At 39.9% G+C, this 18,491-nt stretch overlaps 2 protein-coding genes across 7 annotated transcripts in view; both read left to right on the top strand.

Annotated features, from left to right (window-relative positions):
• elf1 (E74 like ETS transcription factor 1) overlaps positions 1-2,269 on the top strand; it is a 64,396-nt gene extending 62,127 nt beyond the window's left edge. For 3 of the 5 annotated variants that reach the window (XM_012957329.3, XM_012957331.3, XM_012957330.3), the window contains exon 9: positions 222-2,269. In XM_012957329.3, coding sequence (XP_012812783.1) covers positions 222-837 — 616 coding nt within the window. In that variant the 3' untranslated portion in view covers positions 838-2,269. 5 annotated transcript variants of the gene reach the window in all.
• Positions 2,270-7,452: 5,183 nt separating this feature from the next.
• sugt1 (SGT1 homolog, MIS12 kinetochore complex assembly cochaperone) overlaps positions 7,453-18,491 on the top strand; it is a 41,605-nt gene continuing 30,566 nt past the window's right edge. The window contains 5 exon segments of one of the 2 annotated variants that reach the window (NM_001016156.3): positions 7,453-7,536; positions 12,316-12,400; positions 13,859-13,907; positions 14,994-15,084; positions 17,782-17,851. In NM_001016156.3, coding sequence (NP_001016156.1) covers positions 12,372-12,400; positions 13,859-13,907; positions 14,994-15,084; positions 17,782-17,851 — 239 coding nt within the window. In that variant the 5' untranslated portion in view covers positions 7,453-7,536; positions 12,316-12,371. 2 annotated transcript variants of the gene reach the window in all.

The raw sequence follows: 18,491 nt of genomic DNA, 5'->3' as shown, positions 1-18,491 counted from the left end.
GGCTCATTTACCACCACCAGGCAAATTTGAACCTAGACAACAACAACTAATTATTATAATTGGTTAGGCTGCTCTTCCAGACAAGATGGCAGCTTATTGGTCCATGTGTGGCAGCTGGCTATAGGTTGCCCAATCCCATTAGGTTAGGAATGCATCAGCACATAGATAAATATGTTCTTAATCTGATCTGTGTATTTATGAGATTTTTTTTCTTATCTTAGAACTATACAGTCTCCAGGACAAGTACCAGTTGTGGTCTCTCCAGGGAATCAGCAGCTGCATACAGTAACACTCCAAACAGTGCCTCTCACCACAGTCATAACGAGCACAGATCCAGTCTCGGGAACAGGGTCACAGAAATTTATACTACAAGCCATGCCTTCAGTTCAGCCTATGACCGTACTCAAAGAAAATGTGGTGCTACAATCCCAAAGAACAGGCTCACCACCTCCATCAATTGTCCTGAGCTCAAGCCAGGTACAGCAGGTTCTCGCCGGCAATGTTCAGAGTCTTTGTAATGGAACAGTCAGTGTGCCTTCATCGCCAACCTTCAGTGCAAATACTCCAGTCATGAGCTTTTCAACCAGCACTTCATCTCTGCTCACCCAGCCTTCAGGAACAGTCATCACATCTGTAATCAAGTCACCTGATACCAAACAGACACTTCTTCCTCTATCTACAACTCAAGGTCTGCAGGAGGGAACACCAGAGCACGCTGAGCAGACTGAGCAGAAGTATCAGCCACCCTGCGTGTTGGTAGTTGCCAATCCTAACGGGTTTGCTTCTTCTTTGGAAATCAAACAAGAAAACGACCAATGGGCATTTGACTCAAATTAACAAACCAAACCTTTTATATTTAATATTTTGCTCCAAATGTGATAGGTTCTTCCTCATCTATTTTTTTAATTCAAAGCCTCTATTTGTAGCCTCTTCTTGTTTTTTTTCCAGTAATGTTCAATTTCAGTTCAGCAGATTTTGATTTCCACATGAACTCTGTAGGTTTATCTGGAACAGAAATCAGGAACATTCATTTAAATATCGTTTTCTATACCAGATGTTTCAGAGACAAACCGTGAAGGAATCTATTTTTGTCAATCTTTTAATGTGTTTGTATAAGCTGTGTATTCTGTACATTCTATGTTGTCAGCCTGTAAATAAGTTACTTTGGCATATCCGTGCTTTATGGGGGTTGAGCTTTTTGCTTCATACTCCATTATAGATGACTATAGGCCATCTTGGAGTACACATATATTTTCTTTGTATAAACCAATTGTCCAGAATAATCAGAGAAAAGGAAATGAAATATTCTATGCAGAAATGAAATACAACCTTGCTGTTGTAATGCACTGTTTAAAAAGGCATTGGATTTCCTTTTCTGTCAGATTTGTGACAGTTCAGCAACTGAAATTCAGTTGACTTTACCTTAGCAGTAACTACTGTGCCTTAGTTTGAATAAAAACTATAAAGATGCATTAAAACATAACAGGTGTTGCAGGCAGAGTTTAAAGAGATGGAATACGTTTTTTTATTACATGTAAATATTGTATATTATCTGCAACTCTGAAAATTTGCAAAAAATACATAAAGGGGCAGTTCACCCTCACATAACTTATCATTTTCAAGTAGTATACAACAAATTATGACTTTTTCCCCCCAAGGCTTTTTAGTTTTTGCCATTGTTCTCATATCTAGATTTTAAAAATGAGTTTTGTTATTCTCCTACTACCTTCCAAATTGTTAAAAAGTCATAGTGACAACAAATATATGGACTGTAACAGTTGCTCTGGGACAGTTTAGTAAAGCTCAGGGAGTATACTCAAAAGGAAGTGCTGCACTGCGGTGTAACAATAAATGTATCCAATTATAACAGTTTCGAGAGCCAATAGAATAAGCCTTGTTTGCTGAGTTGCTACCGGGAAACTGGAGAGGGAGACCACAAATGTAATCTTTTTGTGAATTTATCATTTTAGAAAAAATAAATAAAACAAAATGAAAGCAATCAAAAAAAGTCATTATTTGTTTAAAAACCAATAAGTTTAGTGAAAGAGAACTGCCCCTTTAATAAAACTAATTTCTATTTCTTAAAATAGTTTAAGAAAAAAAAAAATCAAATTTTATAGTCACAAAAGATCAGTTATATGTTTAGATTTGAAATGCTATATGTATTGATAGATATTGAATTTGTATTTAAAAAAATTAAATGTTGGAACACCTTTCAACCTGCTGTTTTTGTATTTTAATTTGTTAAATAAAAAGAAATAATAATAGTAAATCCAGGCTTGCAGAAAACCCAGACCTGAGGAATGTTTCCCACCATTTATGCTTCTTGGGGCTGAAACACGAATTGGATTGGCAATCCTACAAGGATTTATCACGCAGTGAATATACATAGGGAAACTGATGTGCTACATGTCAGTTTCACTTCCAAACAATACAATTATACAGACTGTTGCTTTATCCAGGTACTGGCCTTGTTATGCAAAATGACATCTCGTTGATAGTTGGGTAAAACAGAAATAAAATAAAAGTCACTAAGGATCGTGCCTTGTCTACAAAATCCATAACATAGATATGTACCGTTACTAAACCTGCACTAAAACGCATGTCATATGTCATTGATGGGCTGTCACTTTGATTGTCGACGACATAGCACATCATTCTTTGTCACGCAAAGAGTTAAAAGAGCAGTATAAACACGTTGGCAGGAACAATGTTTAATAGGCAGTATACCACTATACAATAACTGTGCTGAACATGCTCTTTGCTTATGTTTTTTTTTTTGGTATTTCTTGAGCTAAATAGGAATATTGAAGCTACACCATGTTTCATCCTTGCAGTGCACAGAAATCATCCTACATAATGGGCTGCCGGTTATCTGTGCAGATGTAACAATGAAACAAAAATCATCTAATTTACAGACCCGGAGGACAACAGATTTTTGCAACTTGTTTCAAGAATCAGAAAATGAAAATGGAATGTATCCCTTCTTCACTTGTACTAAGAAACCAGGGATGGGACAAAACCAAACAGCAGATTCCATGACCATTCACAACCCTCTGTCCCCCAGACTGGTCCTTTAAGCACTTCTGTTTTTAACATTCTTAGATAGTTTTTCTGTGAAATTCCTGTATATAGTCAACCCTTGGGTTGCTAGCACTGATTTGAGCCAAAATCCTGGTATCCGCAGTCTAAAAATGCATATCTCAGAAACCACTGAAAATAGAAAATAAATGTAAATTGCCAAAGTGAAGCATCCTGAGTAAGTTTATATTAATTATTTTTTGGATTTAGATTCCCTTTACCCACATATGGCTTAGGGCAACCACATTACAAACATAAAATACTTATTTGCGAGACAAGGTAATAAAGTTTAAAAAACGTGCAATTCACAGTGATTTTTGCACATTGCCACTCATAAATTGTCTATAGGCCCAGGTCTTGAGCTGCATTTCTCCCATGAATATAGCTCTGCCTTCATTTGGCATCAGGATCTGGTTGGTGGATGTTACATAAAGCTAGGGAGCACCAATAGGCATGAGATGCAGTGAGAACCTGTGCTCACTACCTGCCTATGTACAGGGCTGTGTTGTGTCCACAGCATTTTTTCCTTAAAGAATGTATTACTGTTTTTGACATCAGTTAATTTAGTTAGCCTTATGTAAAATTGTGCATAAACACTATCTGAACTTAAAGAAATACATATAAATGTATTTTTTACACAAACATGCTTCCATAGACTGAAAGTGATCCATCTCTGGTCTCTGCTTACACGGCCAGTTTCCCCAATTTCACAGTGTAATGCAACCCCCTTCCGCACCTTGTTCCATTGTAAAGGGATGCATTCTGGGACTTGAAATCTCTCTGCTTTTCTGAGCACCACCCAGTATGAAAAGCAGAGGTCCCAGAATCCATCACTTTACAATAGAATATGGTGAGGAAGGGGTTGCATGATACTGTGAGCCTAAGGGGGACAGGGCTGGAAATGGCTTGTAACAGTATCAAGGTTTCCTTTCAATCTGTGAAATTGGGTATGTTGCATGGAAAAAAATATTTAGACTGTAAACTCCACTGGGACAGGTAATGATGTAAATGTTGTATAATCTCTGTTAAGCGCTGTGGAATATGCTATCGCTGTACAAATAATTACACAGTAGAAAGTTATGGGATATATTATACTGAATGCTTGAAAAATGTTTTTTTTTAATATGAGATCTTTCTATAATTTGGATCACCATGTATTAAGTCTGCTAAAAATAATTTAAACATTAAAGGAGAACTAAAGCCTAACTAAAGAAGAAGGGCAGAAACGTTGTACATTATGATTTGGGCTTTTGTACCAGCTCAAGGTGACCACAGCCCTTTAGCAGGGAAGATCTGTGCCTTCAAAGATGCCCCAGTAGCCCCCCAACTTCTTTTCTGCTGATTCCCTGCACATGCTCTGTGCTGCTGTCAGTTACTGAGCTTAGGGACCGACTCACAATATACTGCATAAATAGAATATAAATGTAATAGTAATTCATTCAGATTCACATTACATGACAGATCGGAAACTAGAGAATTTGCATCAGAATTAAATAGTTAGCCCTGTAGCATCATCTTATATGACAGATAATCCTCATTTTCTCCAACAACCCTTAAACTTAGCTTCTCAACAGCTGCATAGAGCTCACTGAGTGTGTCCACTGCCCCAGACAGTTCTAATTGAATCCAAGGTGAGAAGCTCATGTGACAACTGTGAATAATTTGCTTAAAATTGACTCTATGGGAGATTGGCTTCTCATAATTTGAAGCATTCTGGATAATGGGTTTTCAGTTAAGAGATCCCATACCTGTATATATTCAGTACACATAGGGGCTGATTTACTAATCCACGAATCCGAATGGGAAAAATTCGGATTGGAAACGAACATTTTGCGACTTTTTCGTATTCTTTGCGATTTTTCGGTTGCCGTTACGACTTTTTCGTAAATTGTTGCGACTTTTTCGTAGCTGTTACGACTTGCGCGAATTGTCGTGACTTTTTCGTAGCCGTTACGATTTGCTCGTATATTGTCGCGACTTTTTCGTATTGAGCACTCGTAAACGGCGGGCAAAACTTTCAGACTTTGCATGATTTTGGAAGCCTCCCATAGGACTCAATGGCACTCTGCAGCTCCAACCTGGCCCAAGGAAAGTCACGATACTGAAGCTTGACTGAATCCGAAACTTTCGTACTCGGCGCGATGGCTACGAAAAAGTCGCTACAATTTACGAAAAAATCGCAAAATACCGATCATTGCGAAAAAACGCATTCGGGCGCTTTTCGGACGTTCGTGTTTAGTAAATGTGCCCCCTACTGTATAAAAACAACAAGGGTCTTGTTCAAGGCAATTTAAACTTTGCTCCATACTAATGTCTATCTGGTTGTGTAATAGGTCACTCAGTCCTATACAGGATACAGCCTGTGTTTGTCAAATTTTAGGGAGTTTAACTGGCCACTCATTGGCAGATTTAAGATGTTGATTCAAGTCCTTTAGAGAAATTCGGCAGCTTATCTGCCTGTGTATGGGGCTTTGGCTCATGCCACACGAAGCATATGGCGCATGCTTGCAGAAAATACGCACCATATGCTTGAAACTCCCCCTACCTGTGCCTGCACCCGAATGAATTGAATATGCTTGGGTGCAGGCACATGTAGCTGATATATGCAAAAAAACCCAAGAGAAAATGCAAAGTCTCACGTTTTTATACGGATATTGGCTACATTTGCCTGCACCCAGTGTATTCAATTCATTCGGGTGCAGGCACAGGTAGGAGCGTATTTTCGGCAAGCGTTTTTCGAAAATGTGCGCCATATGCTTTGTGTACCATTAGCCTTACTGACTGATATCTGGCTGAAAATTGGCCAGGTATTGATCGGCTCATTAATGCGGCCCTTGGTCCAACGGCTCCTATGCTCGTCATTGCTGGTGGCAATATCGGCAGAAGATCCACTCAGTGGTCTGCAGAGCGGTTCACAAAAGTAAAATGTATGCAAAATGCATCCCCAGACAAACTGAAATAAAGCAAGGTTTTATTACATTTCTAAATAGGCTAGCAATATCCATCTTGCATTTACTTTTATTGCAGAAATGTTTCACAAAATGAGCAGTAGACAGCAGTGACATCTGGTGGTCTTCAGAGGCAACTACTGTGAAAATGAAACAATATAAACTCATTAGAAGTGTAAAGTATGTATGTATGTTTGTATTTATATTGTGCTACGCAGCACTGTACAGCAGAACAATAAATTAATAACAAGTTGGGAGCCACTACATTAATAAAGAGTACAGTAATAAATACAAATACATAAAAAGTACAGTTGCATTAAAAATTCCACAGAGCTAAGAGACAAGAGGATGAAGGTCCTTCTCCCGTAGAGCTTACAATCTAAATGGGAGAGTAATTTACAGACACAAATAGGAGGGTCTTCTAATAATAAAATAAAAATACTTTACCGAGAACCTGGTTTGGCTTTGTACCAATAATTTGGTTAGTAGCGCATATAAACTGGGCTGGCATTAATATTATATCTGATAGAGAAGAAAGGAATTGTACGGTACAATGAATGCTGCCGCAATTCATTCCGACATAATCGTGCACTTGCGACAGAATCTGCAGTGTGCCATAGACTTATGTACTTGGATCAACTATAGGATTGAAGCTGCCAGCAATAAGAGGCACAGGTAGGTTGCCACCTATTCAGTATTTTACAAGTGGATAGCAAAATGATGCTTGATGCTGGGAAAAAAGTTGAAAATATAAGAAGGCTGGTACTTTTTCCAGGTGCCAGTCCCTAGGCACAGGTACAATATAAAGAAGAAGCAAAGCCTATTATAAAATAAATGCTCACTATACCTTCATTTTGTATTTAAGACCTGAACATATTTATTTTCTCCCCTAAGCTTCTATTATTTTTTTTTATTATTAACATTTATTTATAAAGCGCCAACATATTCCGCAGCGCTGTACAATAAGTGGGTTACATACATTGGACATACAGAGTAACATATGAAGCAATCAATAACCCATACAAGAGGTGAAGAGGGCCCTGCCCAAAAGAGCTTACAATCTACAAGAAGAGCTTACAATCTTCTATAAGGTATCCCTGGAAATGGCCTCTAAGACTGACTTACAACAAACTTATTGTTATCACCTCCCTTAGTCACTCCTTTGCCATATAATCCCATTACAAGAAGCCAGAAAGTGAATGTGACACGACTTGAACTTTATTAGGGCATGTTGTCAGGTCAATTCAGCTATAAGCTTGCTTCTAAATGTGTCATTGCTCCTCCTGACCTGCAGATGCCGCTCTGCTTCATTTCCCCGCTCTGGCCTTACGCGTTCCCTGCTCATCCCCTCTGCAAGTTCCCGGCCAGTCTAGAACTTTCCCCCTACGGAGTCACGGTGAGGGACAGTTTCTGCGGCGCGTTGTTGTTTGGCATTCCCTGCGGTCCGGCCTGGGGATTCACTGAGCTGCAGTTGGAGCGATCTGTTTGCTGTGTGTAACACGTACAGGTATGGGCTGTGTGTAACACGTACAGGTATGGGCTGTGTGTAACACGTACAGGTATGGGCTGTGTGTAGCACGTACAGGTATGGGCTGTGTGTAGCACGTACAGGTATGGGCTGTGTGTAACACGTACAGGTATGGGCTGTGTGTAACACGTACAGGTATGGGCTGTGTGTAGCAGGTAGAAGTACTGCCTATGCTGCTGCCCAGCACCTGGGTCCGGGGGTTTCCGGGTCAGTGACAGCTGGGCAGTACGTACAGTTGATGGGTTTCCTTGAGCTGCGGGGGCTGCTGTTACAATACAGTGGGCGTGTGTCCCCTATTACAGTAGACACAATGTAGCATGGCATACGTTTTGTGCTGTTTTAATAGTTAGTAGTGTTTGTGTAACCTGCAGCCCCCTAGCAGTTGAAAATACAGTACTAGTAAATTGTAAATGGCTGTGCCTGCTGGGAGCTGTAGTGCTAGTACCTCAGGGCAATCTTAGCCCTTGCAACAGCATCAGGCATCACACTATCTTGTATTTCCCCTCACTTCCTACTGTGGCTGCTGGGAAATCCAGGCTCTGATGTCAGGGTATTGTCCTTCAGAAGGTTATTCTGCTGGGGGACAAGTATTGCAATAAAGTAATATACACAGTAACATGATGGCATTCCTTATGTTAAGAGATACAGGAGGAGGTCCCTGTCCTATAAAGATTACACTCCCATGTATTGGAGGCTTATGTTCTAAGTGTGTTAGGGATATGGCACAGCAGGTAAAACTCATCCCATAATCTCTTAGGAGCATATTTATCATACTGTGTAAAAAGTGGAGTGAAATATTCAACAACAATCAGTGATGTTGATCATAGCAGCCAATCAGATAGTTTGTTCGGTTTAATAACTGTTGAAATTGACTTGCTGATTGGTTAGCTTGGGCCGGTAATGCCTTACTCCACTTTTTACACAGCATAATAAATATACCCCTAAGTGTGACATCCCTATTGTTTGTACCTACTGTAATATATATATATATATATATATATATATATTTGTAATTTAATTTAGTATATTAATGCCTCCCATGTGTCTTAAACTAATTACTATAAAATGATTCACATAAATGATTGCAAAAGGTTTGCTGTGGAAGATTGTGAGCTCTTTTGGGCAGGGCCCTCTTTTCCTCTTGTATTGTGTTGGGTACTGGTTGCTTTTGGATGTGTTTTTGTATGCGTAATGTATATATCCATTTATTGTGCAATGTTGTAGAATACGTTCATGCTTCACAATTGTATTAATAATAATAAGTAAAATAGGGTTTTTTGTTTTTTTTTCAATGTTTCTCATAAGTACCTGGTACCATAGAATGCATGACAACGGCATAAAGTAGTCATAGTGGCAGTGTTTCTACAGTTATGGGTTTGTTTAGTTTGAAGCAGCACTGCATTTTTTCTGGAAACATATGGTGCAGTAAAATGATAGAGTCCAGCCACCGAAAGGGTTAAGGATAAGGCGTCTGACAGTTGTCAGTTTCCAAGGAGACGGTGTTTGGTGTATAGGAACCAGTATTGTTTGTATAGTGTTAGTGGGGGGAAAGAAAAGGCTCAAATGCTGGTAACTATGCAAGTACTAAAAGAAAAAGTACTTCCCTCCCCTTTCATTCAGTGCTTTGGGCCCACCTTCAACATGAGAGCATAAATTCTTAGTCTGTGAAAGTGTTCTTTTTAAACAGTATATGTTATATGGAATGGTATGGCTTTCACAGTGGACTTAGGGCTATAAAATACGATGCTACTCGTTACGGCTACAGAACGCCAGAAAATACTCTGCCATAGACAGTACTAAGAATTGTGCTAAAACACACATAGAGACAGTTATGCCAACTACTTGCTTAAAGGAGAAGGAAAGGCTTAGTCATTAGTGCCTTACCTTTTACTCCGGGCTGGTGCTCCTGTTAGGAGAAAACCACACCAGCCCGGGGTACCTGCGAGCAAGCGCCTCCTCTTCCTGCTCCTGTCTTCGCGCGCTTGCGCATTCGCAGTAGAGTGAAAAGTCGAACTTTAACAAAAAAGTCTGCTTTTCACTCTACTGCGCATGTGCCGGCCCAGGGATTCCGAAGACAAAAGAAATAAGGAAGAGCAAACGCTTGCTCGCAGGTACCCCAGGCTGGTGCGGTTTTCTCCGAACAGGGGCACCAGCCCGGGGTAAAAGCTAAGCAATTAAAGTCACTTGGGCCTAACATTTTGGCACCCCCAAGTGAGCTTGCTATTTACAGGGTCGGACTGGAGGGTGCAGGGCCCACCAGCCACGTCCCCTAACCCCCCCCCCAGGGCCCCCGCCTGACGTCCTCCCCGAGCGTGTATAAATTGAACGCGTCGGGGAGGAACAGTCAGTAGGGGGAGCGCCGGCAAAGGTCGGACTGGGCCGCTGGGGCCCACTAGGGCCGGGGCCCACCGGGATTTTTCCCGGTGTCCCGGCGGCCCAGTCCGACCCTGGCTATTCAAGTAAATGGTGGGGCAGTTCTGCAAATTACCCAGTCCTTCATTGCCCTAAAATATATTATAATTTATACCAGGATTTCTAGCAGCTGCCTGTGGCTATCAAATTGATTCTTATGGCACCTGTCCTGCCCAATGGCAGTTTTGTCATCTTTGAATTATACTTGTCATATGCAACATAAAATATAAAAAACACAACTTGCCTTATATATGGGTGGATTGATAACTATTTAACTAAATAACCTTTATTGCAAAATTGCAGTCTATACAAAGTAGTTGAAAACAAATTAGAAACAGTGAAAAAAAGGAGAAAAGAAATACAAGGTGGCATAGCTCCAAGTATCAGTCTATTTTGTTACAAAACTGTCTAGTTTAGGTGTGCTCACAGTGTGCACACCCTCTGAACTAGTCACTTTGGCACATATGGACTTGCAAAAGTCATATTGCGAAGACATCTCCTATGCTCTAACTGGGTCATTCCAGAACATTGTTAAGTGGAGCTGTTGATTTAGATGTCTTCTTTGGGTTATTGACATGCTGAAGCTTCCTAGCAAATGCTTAAAGGTTTTGTGACAAAATAGACTGATACTTAGAGCTATTCATGATTCCATTCTCCTTGACTAAAGCAACAGTTCCAAAAAGAAGCTTCAAAGCATGATGCTGCCCCCACCATGCTTCTCTGTGGATGTGGAGTTCTTGTGATGATGTGCTGTTCTTTATGGCCATATAGTTTAAGCTTGGCCTTATCAGACCATAATACATTTTTCCACATGGTTGTGGGAGACTGGGTTTACCTTTTTGCAAAGTTTAGCCCGGCTTGTATGTTTTTCTTTGTGAGTAAAGGCTTTTGGGGCGAAGACAGTTGTCGCAACTTTTAACTAAGACCGTTACGGCAACTTTTCGCCCATAGACGATAATGTCCGTTGCGGCGACTAATCTCAACTTTTCAAAAAGTTGGGTCGACTAATCGCCCTGTGTGTCCTCGCCCTTAGTCTTGTTACCCTACCCCACAACCTAGACATATGAAGAGTACGAGTGACTGTTGTCACATATAGGGAACAACCAGTGCTTGCCAAGAAATCCTGCAGCTACTTTAATGTTTCTGTAGGTCTCTTGATGGCTTCCCCGACCAGTTTTCTCAAAACGCTTTGCCCAGGCATACCCCTTTCCACAGGAGTGTATAGATTTACGGTCTTCTCCCCTCTCTGGTCTCATGCCTTTAAGGGATCCTGGAAGGTGACTGGAAGGTTTCTCCAAGGCCATATTTACTGCCACAGGGGCAGCTTTTATGCCCATATTTGCCATTGTGTGGGTGTTAAATGATGGAGGTGTGAGTAGAGCAGTTATCAAAGCTCATTGGTTCAAAAGACTCTTCCACTGACCATTTTTTTCTCTCAAGTCTCTGATGCTAATGCTTATGTCTGTGATGCAGTGTGAGATGTCGCTAAACTAACTGCCCTGTTTGCAGCTATGTGATTCCTCTGCCTCAAAACCTGAATAGCAGCCCTTATCTCTAAGAGACCACTGGTCAGTCTGCCCCTCCTGGGGAAGCAACTCTTTGAAGCAGATCTAGATAAAATTAATTCACTGGCATCAGGGGCCAAAAGCACACTACTATTGCAAAACAAACCGAATCGGCCTACCTTCAGCCACGACCATTTTTTCATCTTTTTTCCCTCACCAAAATCAGAGGGCCAAAACACAAAATGAAAAAGCAATTGGCAAGTTGTTTCAGCTACTTGTCAAAGCAGTAAACCTCTTAAGGTCCCCATGCACGTGAAGATTTGCTCGCTTGGCGAGATTGCCAAGCAAGCGGATCTTCACCTGATATCCCCACCTACGGGGTGGGCGATATCAGGGAATGTGTAGGCTAATTCGATCGTTTGGCCATGGGGCCAAATGATTGAATTATATTGGTGGCAGTCAGTTTGGGGACCGCATCAACGAGCCGATTTCAGGCCAGATATCGGATGCGCAGTCCTGTCGGTAATGCCCATACACGGGCCGATTAGCTGCCGAATCGGTCTAAGCTGGTTCCTGTACAAGTCAGGAATCTCCATGGGGTTTTCAAAATGATTTTGTGTTTTTCTAGAATACAAATAAGATCCTAAAAAAGTACCCTTTCCAGTTCCAGTGGCCGCTTCCTTGTGGATATTGTTAAATTGCATCAAGTCTTTGTTTATTTTCAAACAGCTGAATTATGTAGTGCTGTTGTAATATTATGTGATGCTTTATGATCTATCTAAGACATCTAATAACTATCATGTTGGTACTTATCCAAAACATTGCTTTCTCTGTAATACAGTGCCAGCTAGAGAAACTCAAGGGTCAAAATAAAGAGGTAGCTCCTAATACATAAACATGACAGAGAGAGCTGTTCCCCCTACACTGTAAGTATATTCTATACAGGTTGTTTGTGTGTGTCTTGCATGTGTTTTCTGTGTGTTCATGTGTCTGTCTTTGTTTATGTAGTCATATAATATGATTATTCTATAGCTATTACTATACACAACACTATATTTTTTGCCCTATAGTAATAGTACAGGGGGGAACAAATATAGCAATAAACATTATTTACAAAGATTAAAGTAAAACATTTAAAAATAAATAAATGTAAGATTGCTCAGCGTACTTTTCTAAGCACTTTTGCAATTAACATTTCTTTTTTTGTTTTTAAAGCCATTAAGCTGGTATTAATTGCTAAAAATTCCTATTTTACTCTGCAGTGGAAAGAAATCAGAAACCTCTGATAACTGGCTACTGTTCCTTGTTATAAAGGAATTTTAATTCAAAATAAAAGGGGTACAGTATTTCAATTTTTAAACTTTCACGCAGAGAGTACACTATCTATAATCATTTTTTCAGTTCTTTTTTTTTTTTTAATTTTTTTTTTTTTTTAAAAGGGCACCTTTTGCATACATTTCCCCCCAACAGAGTTTGCATTCCAGATGGGGGAAACAATAGGGTTCTTTGAAGAAGGTACCCCAGGGAGTGCTTTGCCCCTTCACCAGAATAGAATGCCCAATGTGGGCAGCCATGGTGGGGCACATGCTTGCAAATAATGAGCAAGCCCATGCCTTTGTGTGTGATGTAGCATTGTTCAAGGCTTTTCCTGATCCAACATCAGATGTATGTTCTTATGAACAACATGGGGCACTGGCTCATTATGTGTTGTGCATGCATGAGGGCAGAGCACTGAGTAGAGTGCATTTCTTCATCCAGTGTGCAGGCTCTTTCAGCAACTTATGTTTCAGGTGTTATAACAGACCTTAAAAAAGTTCAGGAAGCAGTAGGGCTGAGGTTAAAGAATAAGTAAACCTTTTTTTTTATTCTAAAATTACTCTGTATCTCCCAGAATAACACACTTTTCACCCTGCATCCAGACTTATTTTGTTTCTCTGTTACACCCAATTTAACTACAGCTCTTTTACTAACCTTGTCTAGCATGAAACTCTGCCGCCTTTTGCCTTCTGAAAACCCTTTCTCTCTCCGAATATGCTGACCTCAAAGAGGTGCCTACTGTGCATGCATGATTGATTTTAATTCAAGCATAGGCAGTAAGCATGCCCTAGAGGCACCTCTTTGAGGGCATGATAGTCAGAGAATGGAGTGCTCAGAAAGCAAAAGAGGGTGGTTCTGCACTCTAGACAAGGAAGTCAGTAAAAGATCTGCTTGTAATAAAAAAAAAAAAAATCTGCATGCAGGGAGAAAAAGTATGTTATACTGGGCACTGTTGAGTAATTTTAGGGGAGTTTGAAATAAAAGGCTCACATCTCGTTTTTATTTTTATATTGAAAATCATTCTTATTTGGAGAAGTGTTAATTTTCATTATTTTGTGCTTCTTTAGATCCTTTACTGACAGTTATATTGGTGCAGACCCTCAGAAATCCTTAGAGGTAAGTTCTGCTTTGCAATGTATACTATATTTACAAAATAAATCAGTTCTAAGTAAGTGAGCTATGACAAATTTCAGTCCAAATGATGTATTTGTCGTTAATATATTTACTGAAATAGAAAGGCATTAGAACCTTTTGTCCAATGTAATCTAACTCTTCACTGTTATGTTTTAGTCTTACTGAAATGGTTAATGGCGTGGGATTGGCCACCATAATAACCAGCAGGGTAATTTAGAGCTTATTTGAATGGGAGCAAGCCATTTGTGACAGTTTAGCTGGATGATGGCTTCCAATTGTATTGCATTTAGTAGCTAAATGAGGCGTTTGTTTCGACATATATCTTAAATGACCTCTGAATATGTCTCCATTTTTTTAATTAACCACCTGGCTGCCAACACTGTTAAATTTTTCTGACATTTGCATTGATTGTATGCAGTACCATGTGTTAAACATTTCCTTTTACTCCTTTGTTTTGCATTCTGAGTGACATGAGGCAATGCAAGTAGTATCATTCAAAGTTAGTTAGCAGGTCCTTCCCCACCCCAGGGACCCAGTGTTTGCCCCACCGCCCTCCTGGGCCATTGGCCCTGCCAGATAAGTAGAAGCCTCTGTATAAAAAATATATGGCACTATGACCATTTTTTGGCCCCATGACCAGCTGGCCAATAATAGGGGACCTCTTGAGGAAAGCCATTACCATCTCTGGCCATGGAGTCCCTGACTGCTACACCCACTGATAGCATCCCTTTCAATGGCATATTACACTGCCATGGAAACTATAATTTCACTGCATTACACAGAAAACAGATTGTTGTAGTTAAATGAACAGTACCCATTTCACAAGTAACTTCATAATCTGTTATCTAATCTGCCTTAAAGTCAAGTTAAATATTTTATGGTTTTTTTGTTTTTTTTTTACAAAATCTACATGACAATCAGGTCCAGCCTTGTGCGAGCAATGTTACCAGTCTGCTTTCTACGCTGAATAGCAAAGTGCTCTTGAGCTAAGGAATAAAATTGATTCAGAGTGTACTGTATATTGTTTTTTTTACATGGTTAATGAATGAAACTGTTTTTGGTTCAAAGGAATTGACAAAGGCTATAGAAGAGAAATCTGACTGTGCAGAATATTATTGCCAAAGAGCCTATGCCCACATACTTCTCCAAAATTACAATGGTAACTATGTTTTTTTTTTTTTAAAGGTAAATTTTTTATTGGTTTTATAACATCACAAAACAATACAATACAAAACACTGTTTAATATACTGACATTGGAACGCTGTCGAACAATGGTAACTATGTTTTCTGCAGTTGTGTTGAAGTGATGTAGAACTTGATAAAGCCCTTTAATGGGACACTGGGTGTTTTGACAACTAGTGTAAAAGAGTGGCTGTCAAAAAGTGCCTTTTTTCGTCTGTCACTGCCTTCTTGTAACCCCCATGTGCCCTTGCCATTAGTCTTGGCATTTAGTATGTACTTTTGGTTTGTAATAAACAAAGTCTAACTTAGTCTGTGGTTAATGAAACAGAAGAACAGTATACTGACATTCTGGGGCATGTTTTTATGTTGCCTGTTTGACCCAAGAGTTCTGACTTTACACTGTGCTTTGATTTAATGGTGAACAAAGCTCACTAAAGTTAGTACTCAAATGTACTTGAAGATGGCCATACACGGGCCAATTCTAGCTGCCGATATCGGTCCCTTAGACCGATTAGGCAGCTAATTGGCCTCTGTAGGGGCACCAATGATGGGCCTGCCCTGAAATCGGCCAGATATTGATTGGGCAGGTTAAAAAATTTAGTCAGATCGGGGACCGCATGCGGTCCCCAATCCGGCTTCTCCTATACCCGTCGTTCTAACCTGTATCTTTTAGCCCATGGTGTGGGTGGACAAATTCATGCATCGATAGCACCCAATTAATTGACCACTGGAGTGTGAAGGAGATAAAAACAAAACGAGGGCCTACAGCTTATGCCTTAAATCAGGGGTACCCAACTGTTCCTACTCATGAGCCACAGTCAAATGTAAAAAGGCTTGGAGAGCAACACAAGCACCATAAAAGTTCATGGAGGTGCCAAATAAGGGCTAAGATTGGCTATTAGGCAGCCTCTATGCACACTATCAGCATACAGGAGGCTTTATTTGGTAGTAAAACTTGTTTTAATGCAACCAAAACTTGCCACCAGGAACTCAAAAATAACTACCTGGTTTGAGAGCAACATCCAAAGGGTTGGGGAGCAACATGTTTCTCACGAGCCACTGGTTGGGGATCACTGCCTTAAATTCACCTCTAATGGCTGATGTTTTACCTTGGATTATAAGATTTCAAATCACAGGAAGTCCTACTTTTATAGGTTAAGACCCACTGAATGGTAGTGTGTTGGGGGTATCCTTAAAGGAACAGTAACACCAAAAAATAAAAGTGTATAAAAGTAACTAAAATATAATATGCTGCTGCCCTGCACTGGTAAAAGTTGTGTGTTTACTTCAGAAAGTCTACTATAATTTATATAAATAAGCTGCTATGTAGCCATGGGGGCAGCCATTCAAAGGAGAAAAGGCACAGGCACATAGCAGATAACAGATAAAACACTATTGTATTCTACAGAGCTTATCTGTTATCTGCTATGTAACCTGTGCCTTTTCTCCTTTTTTCCAGCTTGAATGGCTGCCCCCGTGGCTACACAGCAGCTTATTATATAAATTATAGTAGTGTTACTGTAGCAAACACACCAGTTTTACCAGTGCAGGGCAACAGTGCATTATATTTTTATTACTTTAAAGCTCTTTCATTTTTTGGTGTTACTGTTCCTTTAATGGAGAAGGATCTAGGGGTTTTTGTAGATAACAAGTTGTCTAATTCCAGGCAGTGTCATTCTGTGGCTACTAAAGCAAATAAAGTGCTGTCTTGTATAAAAAAGGGCATTGACTCAAGGGATGAGAACATAATTTTACCCCTTTATAGGTCCCTGGTAAGGCCTCACCTTGAGTATGCAGTGCAGTTTTGGGCTCCAGTCCTTAAGGATATTAATGAGCTGGAGAAAGTGCAGAGACTGCAACTAAACTGGTAAAGGGGATAGAAGATTTAAGCTATGAGGTTAGACTGCCATGGTTTGCGGTTGTTTTCCCTGGAAAAGAGGCGCTTGCGAGGGGACATGATTACTCTGTACAAGTACATTAGAGGGGATTATAGGCAGATAGGGGATGTTCTTTTTTCCCACAAAAACGATCAACACACCAGAGGTCACCCCTTTAGATTAGAGGGACGGAGCTTCCATTTGAAGCAGCGTAGGTGGTTTTTCATGGTGAGGGCAGTGAGGTTGGGGAATGCCCTTCCTAGTGATGTGGTAATGGCAGATTCTGTTAATGCCTTTAAGAGGGGCCTGGATGAGTTCTTGATCAATCAGAATATCCAAGGCTATTGTGATACTAATATCTACAGTTAGTATTAGTGGTTGTATATATAGTTTATGTATGTGAGTGTATAGATTGGTAAGTATAGGTTGAGTGTGCTGGGTTTACTTGGATGGGTTGAACTTGATTGACTCTGGTCTTTTTTCAACCCTATGTAACTAACTATGTAACTAAGACCCACATAAGCCAAAACCTGTAAAATGTATCCGTATGTAAATGTACCACTTTCTTTAAAACACAATATTTTTGAGATTTATTATTGGTGATACATTATTCCATATGCACACACATATGTATATATAACACTGCTACCAAGTCACTAAAATAAAGTTTGTTTGCACCTTCTAATACAGCTGTGTCAGTTCACGTTCCATTGCAGATATAGTTTGCAGTGCAAGCAAGGCTTCCCTGTGTAATACAGGAATGTGTTTGAATTCTCAATGCTTTGGTTTAATGCAGATGCTGTTTTGGATGCAAAGAGGTCCCTGGAGCTCCAGCCTAACAATGCGAGTGCTTTCCTCAGGAAGGGGTACGTGTCACTACTAGTTTCCATTTCCATTTATTACTGTTTCAAAAGCTCTGGCTGTCCAGCATTTAATTGTTTATTCATCAGCACTGCCCTAATCTAAGTGATGTTGTCATATGAAAAAGCATAGAATACAAATTAACTAATAAGAAACCTTAACTGTTAGTTGTTAATGACATTGCGATTCTTATATTTAGTTCACAGTAATATGCAATTATTTGGTAAATCGGTATGATTTTTGATTCTTGTAGCTTTGGCAGATATAAAGTATTCCCCCTGCTGTATTAGAATATGCTGGTTTTATTGTTAGGCTTCAAATCCATACATTGCCAGCAGCCAGAAGAACTAGAATTTTTATTTTACACTTTTATTTGGATTCTGTTCACTTCTCCTAGCAAGAGACCAGTAGAATATATTTATCAGTGCTCTCCTGATTCAAATAATGATTGTATTTGATGATTTCCCCATCTTTTTAAAATTCTTGATCAGCATCATGCTGGATTACTTTGTTTCCATGGCAACTGCAGTTTGAAAGTTTTTCATCCCTTTGAGATGCTTCTCGTTTGCATGATGTCATTGTGTGTGGAGTAGAATGCCCAAAAGTGACTTTCTTCTTCCTCATATGTAGGGATGGTGTATTTCC

Source organism: Xenopus tropicalis, chromosome 2 (genome assembly GCF_000004195.4).
Source record: "Xenopus tropicalis strain Nigerian chromosome 2, UCB_Xtro_10.0, whole genome shotgun sequence".
In the NCBI taxonomy this organism is placed as follows: domain Eukaryota; kingdom Metazoa; phylum Chordata; class Amphibia; order Anura; family Pipidae; genus Xenopus; species Xenopus tropicalis.
The sequence above is the reverse complement of the archived record's forward strand: the minus strand, read 5'-3'. Positions and strand labels throughout refer to the sequence as shown.